Source organism: Thamnophis elegans, chromosome 17 (assembly GCF_009769535.1).
Source record: "Thamnophis elegans isolate rThaEle1 chromosome 17, rThaEle1.pri, whole genome shotgun sequence".
Taxonomy (NCBI): domain Eukaryota; kingdom Metazoa; phylum Chordata; class Lepidosauria; order Squamata; family Colubridae; genus Thamnophis; species Thamnophis elegans.
Genome location: NC_045557.1, coordinates 11,841,805 through 11,862,538, shown reverse-complemented (window position 1 = coordinate 11,862,538; position 20,734 = coordinate 11,841,805). Strand labels below are relative to the sequence as shown.

The window sequence follows — 20,734 nt, the reverse complement described above, 5'->3', positions numbered from 1 at the left end:
ATTTGCCTAATTAAAAATGATTTAATGCAATTTCATTCAATTAAGAGCCTCTGCTCTAAACCCCTACATTTCTCAATGGCCTTCTCGGAGGAGATTTACTTCCATGCGGCTGAGGAAGCAATGAAACAAAAACAGTTGGAATTTAACTTTTCCACGATTCTGAATATTCTTTCTCTCTCTCTCTCTCTCTTTCTCTCATATATCTCTCCTCTCATCCATCTACCTACCTACCTACCTACTTACCTACCTACCTACCTACCTACCTACCTATCTCTATCATCTCATCTCTCTCTACCCTCTCATCTCTCATTCTCTTTCCTATCTATATCTATCCTCTCATCTCTCTATCCTCTTATCTATCTATCTGTCTATCTATCTATCTATCTATCTATCTATCTATCTATCCTTTCATCTATCTATCCTCTCATCTACCGTGTTTCCCTGAAAATAAGACATGGTCTTGTTTTCTTTTGACCCTTGAAATAAGCACTTGGCTTTATTTTCGGGGAGGTCTTATTATTTTTGAGGTGCAGGAGGCGGCGAGCATAGTAACCTCATGGCTGCTGCTGTGTTGCAATATTTTCAGGGAGAACTTATTTTTGGAGGGGTTATTTTAGCGCATGTCCTCAAAAACCCGATTGAGCTTACAATCCGGGGAGGTTTTATTTTGGGGGAAACAGGGTATCTATCTATCTATCTATCTATCTATCTATCTATCTATCTATCTATCCTCACATCTATCTACCTATCTGTCTGTCTATCTCTATCCCCTCATCTATGTATCTATGTATCTATGTATCTATGTATCTATGTATCTATCTATCTCTTATCTATCCTTTCATCTCTCTCTATCTATATCCTCCTCTATCTATCTCTATCTAACCTCTCATCCATCCATCTATCCTCTAATCCAGTGGTCTCCAACCTTGGCTTTGCTGGCTGAGGAACTCTGGAAGTTGAAGTCCACAAGTCTTAAAGAGGCCAAGGTTGGAGACCACTGCTCTAATCCATCTATCATGTCTGTCTGTCTGTCTGTCTGTCTGTCTGTCTATCTATCTATCTATCTATCTACCTCTTATCGATCGATCGATCGAACTCTTACATCCATCTCTATGGTTTCCCCTTCAGGAAACCTTCCTCTCTACCCTTGAGTTCTCTATGGCAGCTGCCCTAAGCTTCCCGCCCATTCGCCAAGGAGGACATCTTCCTGCCCGGCAACATCCGGGTCATTGGGGCCGCGCAGGCGCAGCGCGACCTCGCCGGACCCACGACGAGGATCCCTGAGGGAGGCGGCGCGCTCGGGCGGTTGCGGCGAAGATGGCGGAGGAAGCGGAGGAGGCCCCGGCCGCCCTCGGCCGAGGCGAGACTGAAGACGTCGAAGAGCTCCCAGGGGCGGAAACCGGTGAGAGGGACACCCGGGGTGGGTGGAAACGGGGGACGGCGGCGGCGCTGCCGGGATACCGGAGGAAGGAGGGGGGCACCGGATGGGAGGGGGTCCACGGGGGTTTCTGGGGAGACCCAGGGAGGCTGGAGGGCCCCGATCCGGCTCCTGTTTTAGCGGGAGAAAGCGGAACTTCCCGAACTTCGGTGTAAGGTAGACTACTCCTGAACAGGGAGGCTCTCCTTCTCAACTGTCTTGGATCCCGGCCCTGCGTGGCTCCAGCTGCCAACTGAGGTTCTCGTGAGGGGGCGTGGAGGTGTCATACAAATGGGAGGTGGTTGCGGGGAGACATATAAATTAAAGAGGCCAAAAAAACCCCCCAATTAAATGGGCAAAAGTTAGAGACAAAAAAAAGATTAAAACAGGCAGAAGAATTAAATAGGCAAAAATATATATTAAATATTGAATGTGTCTTTGTGAAGCATTAGAAATAGGAGAGGTGGCATTTTTGCTCCCCTTTAATTGTGCAGTCACTTAATGACGGGATTGTGGCTGTTAAGCGAGGTGATCGCCCCTCTCCCTGTCTCTGTACGTTAAGGAAGTTAAAACTGTTGACTTTCAAAGCACTTCACTCACTGTCCATTTGAAGTTACAAAGGCATTGAAAATCGCAATAGCGCTTAGACTTACATACCGCTTCACAGGGCTTTTTCCGCCCTCTGTAAGCGGTTTACAGAGTCAGCTTCTTTCCCCCAACAATCTGGGTCCTCATTTTACCCACCTCGGAAGGATGGAAGGCTGAGGCCACCTTGAACCGGCCAGGATCGAACTGCAGGCAGTGGGCAGAGTCAGCCTGCAATTCTGCATTCTTAACCACTGTGCCACCATAGCTCTAAGATAGACATGGATGGATGGGGTAGACAGACATAGGAATAGCAGTAGAACTTAGACTTATATCCTGCTTCCCAGTGCTTGACAGCCCTCTAAGCAGAGTCAGCCTATTGCCCCCCACCCCCAAACAATATGGGTCCTCGTTTTACCAGCTGCAGAAGGACAGAAGGCTGAGTCAACCTTCAGCCAGTTAGGATCAAATTGCTGGCAGTGGGAAGAGTTAGTGTGCAATACTGCCTTCTGGAAGACAGGAGGAGAATTAGAGAGGAAGGAAGGAAGGGCTATAGCACTTAGACTTATATACTGGATGTCAGCCTCTGCTTTGCTGCTGCTTCGGCTGCCATTGTAACGGGGAGGGGGGGCATGGTGTTTGGGAGGGGAATCATGATGTGCTGGAGGAAGATTCTAGACGCTGACCTGACCATCTTACTGCGCATGTGGAGGAAGGGAGTTTCCCGCCAAGGTTAACTGTCTGGCATTCCATCCTGGTGATGTCTTTTGAAGTTATCTCCCACCTGACAGTTGGGTGCATTATAATTGGACTATGGACTGGGGTGCGAAGGGGAGGGGATTGAATTATACATGATATTCTTCGCTTTCGCGCCTAATTAACCAGATTCATCTTAGCTTTGCTACTGTTCGTTTATAATTAGTAAAAGTACACTTGATTTCAAACAAATGGAGTTGAGTGGTTTCTTTCCTGATTATTAAATGAAATCGCAGCTGACACTGCTTCACAGTGCTTCACAACCCTCTCTTAGCAGTTTACAAAGTCAGCCTCTTGCCCCAAACAATCTGGGTCCTCATTTTACCCACCTCGGAAGGACGGAAGGCTGAATCATTCAACCTTGAGCCTGGCAAGATTCGAACTGCTGAACCAGTGGGTAACTGACAGTCAGCAGTTGTAGCCTGCAGAAGTGCATTCTAACCACTGTGCCACCATGGCTTTATTTATGACCATTTTTCATACTTAATGACACCCTCGTGATCACACGATTTACTATCAGAGGTTGATTCTCCGGCATTTGAAGGGTTGACAACTGTCCCACTTTTATGACGGTTGCAGTATCCCGGGGTCACCTGATTGCATTTTGTGACCTTCTGACAAAGTCAATGGGGAAGCGCGATTCGCTGAACAACCGTGTTACTAATTTAATATGCAGTGATTCGCTTAATAAATGGGGCAAGGAAAGTCATAAAATGGGCCAAAACTCATTTAACACATTTCTCACTTAGCAGCACAAATTCTGGGCTCAATTGTGGTCCTAAGTAGAGGACTATTTGCGTCTCTATAGGAAGGAAGGGAGAGAGAAAAGAAAGAGAAAATAAGGTGGTGTCACAACAGAGTTCTTGGGAGAAGGGCGGCATATAAATCTAACAGACGCTAGGGATGGTAAAACTGTTTATTATAACCTTTTAAATGAATAACAATAGTATAAGAATGGCAAAGAAAAAGAATAACTATGTGAATGTATACCTATAATTGTATGTAAGAGAATAAATGACAGTAAGAATATAAAGCACAATATAGGTAAACAATATTTGGTTATAAATAGATATGTATAAATAAGTATAGAATTGTACATAAAAATGGATAACGAATAAGGAGACCATGAATGCAAGATAGAAATGTATAGAAGGGAAAACACTAACTGCAAAGAAACCGATACGGAACTGCTGTATGATATATGATGGAACTTCTTGTTCCTATGTTGTCTTAAGTCATGTGTTTGTTTTTGTTGATGTGTTTATGTGTTTAGAATAAAAATTTATAAAAATAAAAAAGGAAGTTCTCCTCAACTCTGGAGGAAGCCTCAGGATGTAGAACGAAGCCAACAAGTAAATGAAAATTAATACTGGGAAACTTTTAATTTCTTCCCGGATTTGCAGGCACTGACGAAGAGGTGGTTCTGAACCAGGAGAGCAATGGTCCTCCCAAGCCAGACGAGGCCATGCCGGTGCAAGAGCTGAATGGAGATAGCCTGGAAGACAACACAGCAGCCCTGCAGGCTGAGCCAGCCAGAGAGGAGACCCCTCAGGCTCCTGCGTCAGACGTGGGGATGATGATGGCCTTGAGCCAGCCCATGGAGGACCTCTCCATCACCTACCCGCTGGAGTTTGAGCGGTACTGGAGGGCCACTCAAGAGAACCCCCTGGACTTCACTGCATGGACCGAATTGTTGCAATATGTGGAACAGGAGGTAGGAAGAAGCCAAAGTGCCCAAAGCTATGAACTGATTGTCTATGCAGATTCTCTGTCATCCAGGTCCTGGTTGTCCCAAAGGTGGTTTTTTCAAAAGCCAACTGGACTTCCTTGTTCTTTTTTTCCTTGAAAAGCTTTAACCCAAAGGTGCCTTTTTTTTTCAAGAGGCAACTGGACTTTCTGGTTTTTCTTTGAAGACGTTTCGCTTCTCATCCAAGAAGCTTCTTCAGCTCTGGCTGGATGGTGGGGAATGGAAGGATTGATACTCCTTCCAGGCAGCTGGTCATTTGCATCCTTTTAGGGGGCCGTTGAGGCCACTTGGAGACTTAGCTGTGTCCTTTCAGCAGTTCCAAGAAGGCTCCACACCCATTTGCACCACTAAGGTGACCCTGAGGACACAGACAAACCTCCAAGTGGCCTCAATGACCCTCTAAAACAGTGTTTCTCAACCTTGGCCACTTGAAGATGTCTGGACTTCAACTCCCAGAATTCCCCAGCCAGGGGAATTCTGGGAGTTGAAGTCCAGACATCTTCAAGTGGCCAAGGTTGAGAAACACTGCTCTAAAAGGATGCAAATGACCAGCTGTCTGCAAGGAGTATAAATCCTTCCATTCCCCACTATCCACTTACGACTACATCACTTAATGCAGTATCTGATCCCAATCAGCTTTGTTAAACAAGGGCTGCCAGTAACGCTAAACCACATTTTGGCTTCTGATCTTAGTTTCCCGTGCAGTCTTAGCACGTTTGCAGTGTTTTGTATTTTTCCTGCATCCCTCTCAAAACCAAGCCAATTATTCATGTATCAACTCCAGGTAGAATTGTATTTGCACAACATTGGAGAAAGTGAAGAGATTCCTCTTGATCAGAAGGTGATTAGGAAAATATTAGAATGTGCAGAAATGAATAGATTAACACTAAGAATTAAAGAGAACGAACAAACTGAATACTATATGATATGGGAAGTATTTTATCAATGGTTAGAGGGGAAAAAAGGGAAATTGGAAATCAAAGAAGATTAAAGAATAATAGAAAATATGTTAAGATAGAGGTGTAACTAAGATGATAATAGAAAAGCCGATACAGGAAGCCGTATAATTACTTTATATTGTTATGTATGTTTTGTGTTTTTTTTTTCTTGTGGTGTTTTCATTTTTGTCTTTAAAGATTAAAACATTCAATAAAAATTATTTTAAAAAAAGATGATAACCATTAGTATTATGATGAGGAAGACAATTATGCTTAATGTTGTATTTTTATTAGAGGATATGTTAAGAGGACAATGAATAGGTTAATAAATGCTCAATTGTTTAATATACTACAATTTTAAGACTAGAGAATTAATATTAATGTGAACGATGTTGTAAATGCTGAAAGCTGTTGCAAGGAGATATTTGTGCCCATGCGACACATTGTTTTAAGGAAAGATGAAATATTTGTAGGCTGAAAAAATATAAAATAAAAAAAACCTTTTATAAAAAAAGGACAAATCCACTCAAGCTTTTCTCTTGACGGCTCTTGCAGAATCACATCTACGCCGCCCGCAAAGCTTTTGACAGCTTCTTCCTGAGGTACCCCTACTGCTACGGCTACTGGAAGAAGTATGCCGACATGGAAAGGCGCTTTGACTTCATCAAGGAGACCGAGGAGGTACCTAGTCACGGAGGGGATTGTGCACAGCGCAGCCCTGTCCTGACCCACCAAGGATAGGCGGCAGGATTAGAACTGGGCTCACCCCGGTGACTCAGTGAGACAAGCCAGTAGCCCTTCACTTACAATAGTTCATTTAGTCACCGTTCAAAGTTACTTCTTTGAACAGCACTGAGAAAAAAAATAACTTGCGACCATTTTGCACACTTATAGCATCCCCAAGCAACATTCGGATGCTCGGCAACTGACTCAGATTTACGACAGTTTCAGGTCCCAGGGTCATGCGATATATACCCTTTTGCGACCTACTGTCAATGGGGAAGCCAGACTCACTTAACAACGGTGTGATTAGTGGGAGTGATTTGCTTAACAAATGTGGCAAGAAAGAAACTGTAAAATGGGGCAAAGCTCACTTAACAAATGCCTCGCTTAACGTAAATTTTTGGGCACAATTACTGTAAGTCAAGACCTACCTGTATATTAGTGTGTGCTTGGATACAGCGGTGTTTTCTTAGCATACAAATCAGCAGGTTTGAATGTGAAAGGAAACTTCCCAGTGTACTTCTGGACAAATCTTTCTCAACCTTAACAACTTTTAAGATGGGTGGGATTTAACTCCCAGAATCCTTCAGCCAGTTTTCAGACGGGTGTTGTTGTTTATTTGTCTATTTATTTGTCTTGTATGCTGCCCACTCCCGGAGGACTCCGGGCGGCTCACAATAAACAAGGGGAGGGGGATAAGTAGACAAAACAACACTTTAAAAATACGCAACATTCACAATTTCCGTGGGGCTGGATATTTCACAAGCCCCCCGGCCTGCTGGAGCAGCCAGGACTTGGTGGCTTTGCGGAAGGCCGGGAGGGTAGTGAGGGTCCGGATCTCCATGGGGAGGTCGTTCCAAAGGGCCGGAGCTGCAACAGAGAAGGCTCTCCCCCGGGGAGTCACCAGCCGACATTGGCTGGCAGATGCAATCCAGAGGAGACCTAACCTGTGAGATCTGAGGTGGACTTCAACTCCCAGAATTCCCCAGTCAGCAGCCTTTAAGATGGGTGGACTTTAACTCCCAGAATTCCCTAGGCAGCATGTTTTGAGGTGGGTGAACTTCAGTTCCCAGAATTCCCCAGCCAGCCTGCTTTAAGAGGGGTGGACTTTAATTCCCAGAATTCCCCAGCCAGCCTGCTTTAAGAGGGGTGGACTTCAACTCCCAGAATTCCCCAGCCAGAAAGTTTTAAGGTGAGTGGACTTCAACTCCCAGAATTCCCCAGCCAGAAAGTTTTAAGGTGAGTGGACTTCAACTCCCAGAATTCCCCAGCCAGCATACTTTGAGATGGATGGGCTTCAAATCCCAGAATTCCCCAGTCTGAAGTAACTGGCTGGGGGAACTCTGGAAGCTGAAGTCCACTCATCTTAAAGTCGCCAAGGTTGTGAAACCCTTCTCTGGAGTAGAGCCATAGTAATTAAGCCGAGGTGCCCGAGGGCATGGCCGTTGTGGCTAATAGAAGAGCATCTTGTGGATAGAGATAATTCTAAAGCTAGGGAAAATAACATTTCTCTTTTTCCCTTGTGGATGCTCACCATGTTCACTCTAGGCATCTCTTATAACCGCCTGAAGAAGAGTTCTGGAAAATTCAGAAGCTTGCCTTTTGTTGTTGTTGTTGTTGATGATGATGATTTAGTATCGCTGTACTCGGTCCCATAGCATCTGGTTCTCTTCTATCGGCCCCTGCTGTGTAGTAGAGCAAAAATGGGGATATGAAAGGTTAGCGTGGAAAAAACCTTCATTCTCAGAAATTCCTCTTTGCACAAGTGGAGTGGGGGGAGGCCCCCTAAGTCTCTGATGGCGAACCTATGGCACGCGTGTCAGAGGGGGCACACAAAGCCCTCTCTGTGGGCGCGCATGCCATCGCCAGCTGATCTTTGCGGGTGCTGGAGCTCCGGAATACAGCCTGAAAACTGCCCGAAAAATGGCAAAAAACCAGGCCAGTTTTGGGGAGGCAGTTTTTAGGCCAAAAACGGCCAAGAAAACCAGGCATACTAATGCCAGCCAGCTGGTCTTTGGGATTCTGGTGTTCCAGGCATGCACATGTTCCGGTTTGGTCACTCGGTGCCGGAAAGCTTCGCCCTCTCTGCCCTAAGTGTTCATTTTCTCTGCTGCCCCTGCAGGTTTTCCAGCGGGGTCTGCAGTCCATCCCTCTCAGCATGGACCTCTGGATCCACTACATCACTTTCCTCCAGTCCACCTTGGATATGAATCAGCCCGATTCAGCTCAGAAGATTTGCGGGTAGGTGGCAGGACAGGTTTACAGTCGCAAGGAGTTGCCCAAGGCATGGAATCGTCCTCCCGTTGATATTTTTTCCCCCTCCCAAAGTCACTTCTGCCCCTCGGGCCTGTTTGAGATTCTTGATGCTTTGAATACAAAAATAGAAAATAGGTTTTTGGAGAAGCTCAGCTCCTGTTAACTTTATGGACGCTCCTTCTCAAACCTCTTGAGATTTTCAGTTGGTCTCCCATCCAGAAACTAACCAGGCCCAGCACTGCTTAGCTCAGTGTTTCTCAACCTTAGCAACTTGAAGATGTCTGGACTTCAACTCCCAGAATTCCCCAGCCAGCGAATGCTGGCTGGAGGATTCTGGGAGTTGAAGTCCGGACCTCTTCAAGTTGCCAAGATTGAGAAACACTGGCTTAGCTTCCACATCCAGGTATGGTCAGTTGGTTGAAGCTGTGAAAACTCCGCTTCACTCTTTGCTTCTGTACCGAGTTTAAAGAGGGTTCGCCCTCTTTTCCTTTGAGCCAACAGAAGAGGAAAATAGACACTTAATCCTGTTAAAAACACAGATAGTCCTCAACTTACGACAGTTTGTTTGAAGTTACAATGGCCCTGGAAAGAAGTGACTGATGACACTTTTTCACACGGCCGTTGAAACATCCCCAGGATCACATGATCAAAATTCAGCTGCTTGGCAACTGGTTCATACTTACGAACAGCCACGATCCTGCAAGCAAAGTCAGATTCACTTAACAACCATGTCACTAACTTAACAACGGATGTGATTCACTTAACAACTGCAGCAAGAAAAAGTTGTCAAATGGGGCAAAACTCACTTAAAAAATGTCTCACTTAGCAGCAGAAGTTTGGGGCTCAATTGTGGTGGTATGTTGTAGACCAGTGTTTCTCAACCTTAGGAACTTGAAGATGTCCGGACTTCAACTCCCAGAATTCTCCAGCCAGCGAATGCTGGCTGGGGGATTCTGAGAATTGAAGTCCAGACATCTTCAAGTTGCCAAGGTTGAGAAACACTGTTGTGGACTATCTGTATGCACAGCTCTAGAAGGGACAGGAATTCCCTCCATGATGTACCCAAACAGTCCTGAAACCAGGAGTTTGAACGTACCCTCCCAATATTTGAGCGTCCTCAAATATTTATTTATTACATTTTTATCCTGCCTTTATTACGAGCCGAGGTGGCGCAGTGGTTAGGGTGCAGTACTGCAGGCCACTTCAGCTGACTGTTATGTGCAGTTCAGCGGTTCTAATCTCACCGGCTCAAGGTTGACTCAGCCTTCCATCCTTCTGAGGTGGGTAAAATGAGGACCCAGACTGTGGGGGCGATATGCTGACTCTGTAAACCACTTAGAGAGGGCTGAAAGCCCTATGAAGCGGTATATAAGTCTAACTGCTATTGCTAACTGCTATTGCTATAATTCAAGCCAGTGAACATATCTAACGTGCCATATTCCTCCTATTTGCCCCGCAATAACAATCCTGTGGGTTGGGCTGGGAAAGAAGGAGCTCCTCAGCCAACTTTCTTGCCTAAGGCAGGACTAGAATTCACACTCCCCTGGTCATCGTCCCAACGTCCTCCAGCCGGCTTTCAGGCTTATGGTGTGAAGCTTAGATGCAAGACTCCGTTGTTGGGTCTATTTAACAGAATAACAGAGTTGGAAGGTACCCTGGAGGTCTTCTAGTCTAGCCCCCTGCTCAGGAAGGAAACCCTATAGTACCATTTCAGACAAATGGCTCTCCAGTTTAAACGCTTCCAGTTATGGAGCATTCACATCTACTGGTGGCAAGCTGTTCCCCTGGTTAATTGTTCTCAATGTTAGGAAGTTTCTTCTCAACTCCAGGTTGCTTCTCTCCTTGATTAGTTTCCACCCATTGCTTCTTGTCCTGCCTTTGGGTGCTTTGGAAAATAAGTTGACCCCACTTTTCTTTGTGACAGCCCCTCAAACATTGGAAGACTACCATCCTATCACCCCTAGTCCTTCAGATTAACAGAGTTGAAAGGGACCCTGGAGGTCATCTAGTCCGACCCCCTGCTCAAGCAGGAGACCCTACACCATCTCTGACAGAAGGCAGTCCAGTCTTCTTGGAAGCCTCCAGGGATGAAGCTCCCACAACCTCCGAAGGCAACTTCTGTCCCATGGGTGGATTGTTCTCTCTGTCAGAAAATTCTTCCTTATTTCCAGGTTGAATCTCTCCTTGGTCAGTTTCCATCCATTGTTCCTTCTCTGGCCTTCAAAGGTGCCTTGGAGAATAGCTTGACCCCCTTCCTCCTCTCTGGGGCAGCCCTTCAAATATTGGAAGACTGCTCTCATGTCTGCTCTGGTCCTTCTCTTCACTAGACTAGCCATGCCCAGTTCCCGCAACCGTTCATCGTATGTTTTAGCCTCCAGTCCCCTAATCATCTTTGTTGCTCTTCTCTGCACACTTTCTAGAGTCTCCACATCTTTTGCACATCGTGGTGACCAAAGCTAGATGCAGTATTCCGAGTGGGGCCTTACCAGGCCTTATAAAGTGGAATAGCTATTGGAGCTGTTAATAATATTCTCTTGTCTTCTCTGCAGGACTTTTGAGGCCGCTGTGGCTGCCGCAGGAGTCGACTTCCGTTCGGACAAGCTCTGGGAGATGTATGTGGAATGGCAGAAGGAGCAGGGAGACCTGAGGTCCGTCACCGGCATTTATGACAGGGTGCTGTCCACTCCCACCCAGCTGTACAGCCATCACTGGGAAAAGTAAGTGCGTGACTTGGAGGGCATTTGAATTGTGGGGGCCATCCCTGTCTCCGGGTTTTGTAGTGGGGTTCTCCAGCCCAGCCTTTGGCAGAGATCCTACAGGTAGACTTAACAACGTTCAATCAGCGGCTGTTCGAAGTTGCAACAACACTGAAAGAGCTGACTTACACATTCACAGATCTTACACGTACAATTGTTGCCATTTCCCCACATCCATAGGATCGAAATTTGGACGCTTGGCAACTGGCACAAGAAACCAGGAAGAAATCCAGGTAGTTCAAATGAGTACAAGTTTGTTTCATGTTATTTCTTATTTGCCATGGTGGCGCAGTGGTTACTGTCTTTCCAAGGGCAGTAAAGTGAGGACCCAGATTGTTGGATGCAAGGTGCTCAGAGAGGGCTGTAAAAGCACTGTGAAGCAGTATATAAGTCTAAGTCCTTCCTTCCATCCATCCATAGTGGTTAGAATGCAGTATTGCAGGCTAATTCTGCCATCTGCCAACAGTTTGATCCTGACCAGGTCAGGTTTGACTCAGCCTTCCGTCCTTCTGAGGTGGGTAAAATGAGGACCCAGATTGTTGGGGGCAAAAGGCTGACTCTGTAAATCGCTCAAAGCGGACTGTAAAACACCGTATTTTTCGGAGTATAAGACGCTCTGAAGTATAAGGTGCTTTTCGGGAGGAAAAGCGCTTGGCCTTATTTTCGGGGAGGTCTTATTGTATTTGAGGTGCAGGAGACAGTGAGCGTGGTCACCTCATGGCTGCTGCTGTGTTGCAATATTTTTGGGGACAGCTTATTTTAGTGCATGTGCTCAAAAGCCCGATGGGGCTTATTATCCAAGGAGGTTTTTTTATCTGGGAAACCAGGTAGTTGACTGAGTTTCATGTTTAATGAATGAAATACCATATTTTTCGTATAAGACGCACCTAGGAGGAAAAGGGGGGGGGAATCTGCCTCCTTGCAACAAATAGCAAACAGCACAGATGATATATACTGTTTGTGGTGTATTTCTGTGCATGTGTGCCTGACACATAGAAATAGCAAAGAATTGGAGAAATGTACATTATGGCAGTATATTAATGCCAGAAAGTTTTCTTAAATGTAGTCACACTAACTCCTCTCAATTATTTAAATAGATCTACTCCATGATTGAGTTAGTGTCTAATTAGACATCAGACTATACTTGCACAGAAGCTGTTAAAATTGATGTGGCTTTCTAGAAGTATAGTTATTCTCTGCTATTTAAAAGAAGATACAATGCCTCTCGCCCTCTCTTCAGAGCAAGCATTTATTTTAAAAATCTTCTTCATTTTGTTAAGTTGTCTAAAATAATAATAAAGCAGTCTTTAAAAAATAAGTCTAATATTTTGAACATTTTATAGGCATTTATAGTTGACTTCCCTCCTTGCAGCAAACAGCCTGATTAGCACAAGAAAAAAAAGTCTGCCTCTGCCTCCCAGCAATTTACCTTGTGGAGAAAGCAGCAAATTTCACTTTCAGTTTCAGCAAGGGCCTCCAGATCATCAGCTGTTTCAGGCTGCAGGGATTGCCGAGGTGGCGCAGTGGTTAGGGTGCAGTACTGCAGGCCACTTCAGCTGACTGTTATCTGCAGTTCAGCGGTTCTAATCTCACCGGCTCAAGGTTGACTCAGCCTTCCATCCTTCCGAGGTGGGTGAAATGAGGACCCAGACTGTGGGGGCGATATGCTGACTCTGTAAACCGCTTAGAGAGGGCTGAAAGCCCTATGAAGCGGTATATAAGTCTAACTGCTATTGCTATAGTATAGCCTACTGCAGCCCCCGCAAGCCCCATTTTCCCATTTACTGCAAGGAGGTAAATTGCTGGGAGGCAGAGGCCAAAGGGTGGGGCCGGTGGGTGAGTGGGGCTACAATCCGTGTGTAAGACACACTCACATTTTCATCCTCTTTTAGGGGTGTGTGTCTTATACTCTGAAAAATATGGTAGTATATAAGACCAGTTGCCTCTTGAAAAAAAAAAGCACCTTTGGGCCAACCACGACCTGGATGGCTGAGAATCCCCATAGACATTTGGCCACAGGGATGGTGCACTGCTCATGTGTGAGAAACAGTCACCAGTCACTTTCTCCAGTGCCGTTGTAACTTGGAACGGTCGCTAAATGAGCAGGACTTACCTGTAGCCGCTTTCTCTGAAGCCCTCCTTCCTTCTCAACGCAGCTTCAAGGAGCATCTGTCCAGCCATCCGCCTGTGGACATTCTCTCCATGGAAGAGCTGCTGTGGATGCAGTCCAAGTTGGCCTCCGACACGGCCCCCAAGACGGTGGAGGGGGAAGCCGAGGAGGAAGCACCACCTGGAGAAGAACTGCCCCCAAAGGCGGAAAGCAAGCAGGAGGCCGCAGAGGGGATCCAGGCGTTGGTGAGTCCATGTCTTGGCTTGGACCCTTCGTTTCCTCTCTTTCCAGGATCCAAATCTAGGCTGAACTAACCCAGAGCCAGAGATAGGGGAGTGGGCAGTAGCCGAAATCACAAAGCCATCAGAATGCAGGTAACCAGTCTGTCAATCAGAAGGGAGCTGCAAGGTACCTTAGAACAGTGTTTCTCAACCTTGGCAACTTGAAGATGTCGGGACTTCAACTCCCAGAATTCCCCAAGGTTGAGAAACACTGCCTTAGAAGTCTTCTAGTTCAACCTTCTGCTCAAGCAGGAGACCTTCTACCATTTCAGACACGTGGCTGTCCAGTCTCTTCTTAAAAGCCTCCAGTGATGGAGCCCCCACAGCTTCTGGTGGCAAGCAGTTCCACTGGTTAATTGTCCTCACTGTCAGGAAGTTTCTCCTTAATTCCAGGTTGCTTCTCTCCTTGATTAGTTTACATCCATTGTGCTGCCCCAACAGTATATAGCTAATATAGGAATTAAGAGCTGTCTCCTTTAAGAAACTACCTCATGGGAAATGTAACTACCTTATGGGAAATGTAGTTCCATAACATGTGACCACATCTGTGCTCCCTGATTGGGCACCGGGGTACTCTGCCCGGGAAAATTGATTTATTACCGACCTCTCACTGAATCGCCTTTGGTTCTACCAGAAGCAGCTGTGCACCAGCAGCATGGGTTAGAGGAATTAATGTCTTTTTACACTACGTGATGGGACAGATCACGGAAAGTCAGAAGAATCTTAACACTGAACTGTAAGTTTTGCTGTTAAGGATGCCTGATAATAAATGTGATCTGAAAGATATTCCTAAGCGTGGAGTTAACTGGCTGCCCGAGCAGACCCTCATTGCCTGGGGCAGAACTTCCATTGTTTCTTGTCCTGCCTTCAGGTGCTTTGGAGAATAAGTTGAAACACCCCCCCCCCTTCTTTGTGGCGCTCCATCAAATACTGGAAGACAAGGGTGGCTCAGTGGCTAAGATGCTGATCTTGTCGATCAGAAAGGTCGGCGGTACGAATCCCTAGCGCCGCGTAACGGGGTGAGCTCCCGTTACTTGTCCCAGCTTCTGCCAACCTAGCAGTTCAATAGCACATAAAAAATGCAAATAGAAAAATAGGGACCACCTTTGGTGGGAAGGGAACAACATTCTGTGAGCCTTTGGCGTTGAGTCATGCCCACGGAGACGTCTTCGGACAGCGCTGGCTCTTCGGCTTTGAAACGGATCTGAGCACTGCCCCCTAGAGTCAGGAACGACTAGCACATACCTGCCAGGGGAACCTTTAACTTTACCTTTATTGGTTAAAATTCAGAATTCAGAATTAAGATCTAAAATGAAATGAAATACAAAGAGCAAATTTGGTCTAGTGGTTAAGGCTAGAAATTGGGAAACGGAGAGTTCTAATCCTGCCTTAGGCATGAAAGCTGACTGTGCGATTTTGGGACACTCACCAGGAGATGGAGAGTTCTAGTACTGCCTTAGCCATGAAGGCCAACACTGATTTTGTGCCAATCACCAGAAGACGGTGAATTCTAGTCCCGCTTCTGATACTAGGACAATGGGGTGATTTTGGGCCAATCACCAGGAGACCTAAGTATGAAAGCTAGCTGGGGAACTTTTGGAGAATCACCAGGAGACGGAGAGTTCTAGAATTCAGACAGGAAAGCTGGGTGGGTGACCTTGAGCTAGTACCTCTCAACCCAATCCAGCTCATAGGATAGGGAAAATAGGAGGAAAAAGGAATATTGGACACGTTCACTGCCTTGAGTTTATAAAAAAAATAGTACAGGTAGTTCTTGGCTTACGACCACAATTGCACCCAAAGTTTTTGTTGCTAAGGTTATTTGTTAAGTGAATTTTGCCCCATTTTATGACTTTCCTTGGCACAGATGTTGAGTGAATCCCTGCCTTTGTAAGGTTAGAAACATGGTTGTTAAGTGAATCCGGCTTCCTCATTGACTTTGCTTGTCAGAAGGTTGCAAAAGGAGATCATATGACAACACCCCCCCCCCGCCAGGACACTGCATCCATTATAAATATAAATGCCAAGCACCTGAATTTTGATCATGTGACCATGGGGATGTTGTGACGGTCGTAGGTGTGAAAAACTGTCGAGTTTTTTGCAGAAATCAAATCCAGGAAGCACACACAGATAACTGATTCAGCAGGATTGATTTAAATAAGAAACTTCTTTATATACAAGGATAGATAGATAGATAGATAGATAGATAGATAGATAGATAGACAGACAGACAGACAGACAGACAGACAGACAGACAGATGATTGATAGATATAGATAGATAGGTGATTGATAGATAGATAGATAGACAGACAGACAGACAGATGATAGATAGATGATAGATAAGATAGGTAGATGATAGATAGATGATAGATAGATAGATAGATAGATAGATAGATGATTGATAGATAGATAGATAGATAGATAGATAGATAGATAGACAGACAGACAGACAGACAGACAGACAGACAGACAGACAGACAGATAGATGATTGATAGATATAGTTAGATAGGTGATTGATAGATAGATAGATAGACAGACAGACAGACAGATGATAGATAGATGATAGATAAGATAGGTAGATGATAGATAGATGATAGATAGATAGATAGATAGATAGATAGATAGATAGATAGATAGATAGATTGATGATAGATGATTGATTGATAGATAGATGATAGATAGATGATTGATAGATATAGATAGATATAGATGATAGATAGATAGATAGATAGATAGATAGATAGATAGATAGATAGATAGATAGATAGATAGATAGATATAAAAGAAGAAGCAGATGTTCTCCGGAACTTTAAAATGTATTGCTCACTAGCTTTTGTTAGCCACTGCTAACATCGGCAGAGTGCAAAAGCCATTAAAGAGATACCTGCCTTTATACACTATTAATTAATTTGACCATTGCACGCATGATACGCCCATCCACTAGGGGAGGAAGGAATAGGAGCATCGATTAACATGCCTGATGTAAAAACAACAAATCTAATTACAGGTGGGAAGCGAGTGGATGGGCCTATCATGGCCAAACTGATTAATAGTATATAAAGGCAGGTATCTCTTTTACGGTTTTTACACTCTTGACGATGTTAGCAGTGGCTAACGAAATGTGTTGTATATACACACAAAATACCAACAGCAGAGAACAGTTTCAGATCCGTTTAGATCAGCAGACGTCCAGAGTAATTTCAGAGCTCAGAGCTTAATACAGCTAAGCCACGCCCAGACTTCTTACTTAAGTTTCTGTTTTCAAATAAGCCTGATTGGCTGATCTTCTTACCATATCGCTGCCAGTTCATAAATATTCTGACAAAGATGGTCATAAGTGACTTTTTTTTCCAGTGACATCAAAGGGTCACCAAATGAACTGTTGTAAGTCAAGGACTGCCTGTAAAGGCGGGATATAAATAAGTCAAAAGGAAAGAAGCAATAAAAGAGAATTGTCTAATCTGATCATTGCTTAGATCCAATTCTGGTTCCCCACTTCTTTTCATGAAGGTTCCTTCGATATCCCTGATTTCACCTCTTCTTGCGTTTCAGGGGGCGCTGGACCCGGAGAAAGTCCTGGAGCAATCCATTTCGATCCGCCAGCAGATCTTCAGTCAGAATGAAGCTGAAGTCAGCAAGCGCTGGAATTTTGAGGATGGGGTATGTACGAAGGGGGCAGAAGAATTTGGGGAGGGAAATGTGGGGAGAACCGGGGGTGTCAAACCGGAATAATCCAGCTACCCAAGGGCACCCGGCCTGGGAAAAGAATGTCAAACCTCTCCAAGATGCGCCTCACATCAAAGCGGTTCCCAAAACATCACACAGCCATTGGACACTGACGATTTGGTCAAAGGGTGGGGTGGGGAGCTCTGGAAAGGATAAACCTCGTAACATTTGGGCAGGAATGCTCAGATCTAGCCTTGCTTTTGCTGCAACTGGTAATCCTTAGTAAAAGAACCTATCGCTTCATCCAGATGGAGTTGATGATCTTTCTTCCCTAAGGACCTCGCTGGGGCAGGTGTGACAGTTACCTTATGCTCTTACCCGCCTCGATTTTATCTCTGCGGGTAGTCCTCGACCTACGAACATAATTGGGAACAGAATTTCTATCGCTAAGCAAGGCTAGGTTCAGTGAGTCGTGCGTGATTTCACGGCCGTTTTTTGCCACCATGGTTACGCTACTGTGTTTCCCCCCAAAATAAGACAGGGTCTTATTTTCTTTTGACACCCCCCCACCTCACAAAAATAAGCGCTTGGTCTTGTAGCGTATACCAGCCTTCCATCTGTTAGGAAGCTGGCCAAACTGTTTATTGCCCATGTCTATAGACTCCCTGGCATCCCCATTCACAGTCAGCAAAGCTTGGCAAACAGTCATTCAAAGGAATATTTATCAACATGAACCTTATGTTGCTTGGCGAGCTGCCAGATAGCAATAGCAATAGCAGTTAGACTTATATACCGCTTCATAGGGCTTTCAGCCCTCTCTAAGCGGTTTACAGAGTCAGCATATTGCCCCCAACAACAATCTGGGTCCTCATTTTACCCACCTCGGAAGGATGGAAGGCTGAGTCAACCTTGAGCCGGTGAGATTTGAACAGCCGAACTGCAGAACTGCAGTCAGCTGAAGTAGCCTGCAGTGCTGCATTTAACCACTGCGCCACCTCGGCTCTTGCTAACTAGATAACTAGTTCCAAGCACAGGGCAAAGCAAAACTTGGCACAGAGTCTCTTATAGACAGAAACAGAACTTTCCACTCTTGAAACGACTGAAGGAACGAATTGTTTCCTGCAGAAGCCCCTTTCCCATTCGCTCCTGAGTCCTTTGGGAGAAGGGCGGCATATAAATCCAATAAACAAACAAACAAGCTCCTCTTTTGTTTCCTATGGGAGGGGCCAATCAATTCCAGGTGTGACTTTACTCTTAAGTCGACCCTGCATTCTTAGTTGTTCTTGTCTTCTGGCAGCTCTGCGCATGCGCACACTGGGAACAGGCCACAACACCTTAATTCTTGAGTTGAGCTGGCTTGTCTCGGCTTCTCTGTGCTAATCGTGGCCCTGTCCTCCCGCTTTCCCCTAGATCAAGAGACCCTACTTCCACGTGAAGCCACTGGAACGAGCGCAGCTGCGGAACTGGCGGGACTACCTGGACTTTGAGATCGCCAGCGGTTCGCACGAGCGCACCATCGTGCTGTTTGAGCGCTGCGTCATCGCCTGCGCCCTCTACGAGGAGTTCTGGATTAAGGTCAGCTAAGCTAAGCGGGTCTCTGCCTTGTTCTACCTGCGTGGTGCATGACAGAACAACAGAGTTGGAAGGAACTCTGGAGGTCATGTAGTCCAACCTCCTGCTCGAGCAGGAAACCCAATACCGTTCCAAACAACTGCTTGTCCAATCTCCTTAAAAACCTCTGGTGTTGGAGCAGTCACAACCTCTAGAGTAGGGGTCAGCAACGTGTGGCTCTGGAGCCGTATGTGGCTCTTTCATCCCTCTGCTGTGGCTCCCTGTCATGGGTTGGGACTGCAATATTGAGAGGAGCTTCCGGTTTTTTTCAGGTGAGGGGGGGTGTCGGAGAAGCAGGGCATGCCAGGAGGAGACTCTAGGGCAAGGGACAGGTTTTCCGGTCAGCTCCAAAATTGATAGGGCTTTAGATTAGGACAGGTAGAGGAAAAAGGATGTCGCACTAGGAGGAGACTCTATGGTGGTGGTGGGGGAACCAGACTTCCTGTCAGCAGAGGAAAAAGGATGCCATGCTAGGAGAAGACTCTATGGTGGGGGAACCAGACTTCCTGTCAGCAGAGGAAAAAGGATGCCATGCTAGGAGGAGACTCTATGGTGGGCGAACCAGACTTCCTGTCAGCAGAGGAAAAAGGATGCCATGCTAGGAGGAGACTCTATGGTGGGCGAACCAGACTTCCTGTCAGCAGAGGAAAAAGGATGCCATGCTAGGAGGAGACTCTGTGGTGGGAGAACCAGACTTCTTATCAGCAGAGGAAAGAGGATGCCATGCTAGGAGGGGACTCTATGGTGGGCGAACCAGACTTCCTGTCAGCAGAGAAAAAAGGATGCCGCACTAGGAGAAGACTCTGTGGTGGGAGAACTGGACTTCCGGTCAGCTCCAGAATTGAACGGAGGGCTTCCGGTTAGGACCTTTGTGGCTCTTTGAGTGTTTAAGGTTGTCGACTCCTGGGCTATAGGGAAGTCTGGGAACTTCAGGGGAACAGTTCTTTTTCGTGGTCCCTTTGACAGCCTCTTAGCTTGCATCTAACTCCTTTTTTTTCCAAACTGCAAGTGTGATGTCATTGGGCTGAGCATGTTTGAGTTGGTACAATGGGACAATGCTAGGATCCATTCAGAATGAATATTGGGGTGGGAGGTGGGAGCAGCTGGCAAGCAGATCATTCTGAACCCCCAGAAGGACAGGCATTAATTTTTCTTACAACAGAAGAGATTCTAGAGCAATGTTTCTCAACCTTGGCAACTTTAAGACTTGTGGACTTCAATTCCCAGAATTCCCCAGCCAGCATGGCCGATTTGTAGCACAGGAGTGTTGGGGCCTGTTGGCTGCCGGCCCCTCCAGCAGCTGAATCAGATGAGGAGACAGCATGGGAGTCAGGATCAGCATCAAGGCAGCCTGAGAGCTACGAGGGGGAAGAGGGAGTGGACAGCTGGCAGAGAGGCGGAGCCTGGACTGTCAGTCAGCCCTCAGATGGAGAGGCCACAGCCCCCAGGTCTGGAGGTGGCTGATGAGGAAGAGGAGGGACAGCTGGGTCCAGTGCCTGATGCACACAAGGCAGAGGAGAGGAGAGCAGAGGAAATCTATGGGCTGGTCCTTGGGAGGGAAGAACCTCTGCTGCCAGTGAAGCCACACCCTAGCTCTGGGGATCAAAGGCAGGGGGCGGAGATGAATAGATGGGGCAGAGGAGAGGAGAGCAATGGAAATCTATGGGCTGGTCCTTGGGAGGGAAGAACCTCTGCTGCCAGTGAAGCCACACCCTAGCTCTGGGGATCAAAGGCAGGGGGCGGAGATGAATAGATGGGGCAGAGGAGAGGAGAGCAGAGGAAATCTATGGGCTGGTCCTTGGGAGGCAAGAACCTCTGCTGCCAGTGAAGCCACACCCGAGCTCTGGGGATCAAAGGCAGGGGGCGGAGATGAATAGATGGGGCAG

The 20,734-nt window shown here is 46.2% G+C and overlaps 1 protein-coding gene across 2 annotated transcripts in view; it reads left to right on the top strand.

Annotated features, from left to right (window-relative positions):
• The first annotated feature begins 1,217 nt into the window (after positions 1-1,217).
• LOC116519994 (pre-mRNA-processing factor 39-like) overlaps positions 1,218-20,734 on the top strand; it is a 28,104-nt gene continuing 8,587 nt past the window's right edge. For both annotated transcript variants that reach the window (XM_032234120.1, XM_032234119.1), the window contains exons 1-8: positions 1,218-1,402; positions 4,162-4,472; positions 5,999-6,124; positions 8,289-8,407; positions 10,972-11,139; positions 13,335-13,533; positions 17,124-17,231; positions 18,648-18,812. In XM_032234120.1, coding sequence (XP_032090011.1) covers positions 1,318-1,402; positions 4,162-4,472; positions 5,999-6,124; positions 8,289-8,407; positions 10,972-11,139; positions 13,335-13,533; positions 17,124-17,231; positions 18,648-18,812 — 1,281 coding nt within the window. In that variant the 5' untranslated portion in view covers positions 1,218-1,317. The remainder of the gene's footprint in view (positions 1,403-4,161; positions 4,473-5,998; positions 6,125-8,288; positions 8,408-10,971; positions 11,140-13,334; positions 13,534-17,123; positions 17,232-18,647; positions 18,813-20,734) is intronic.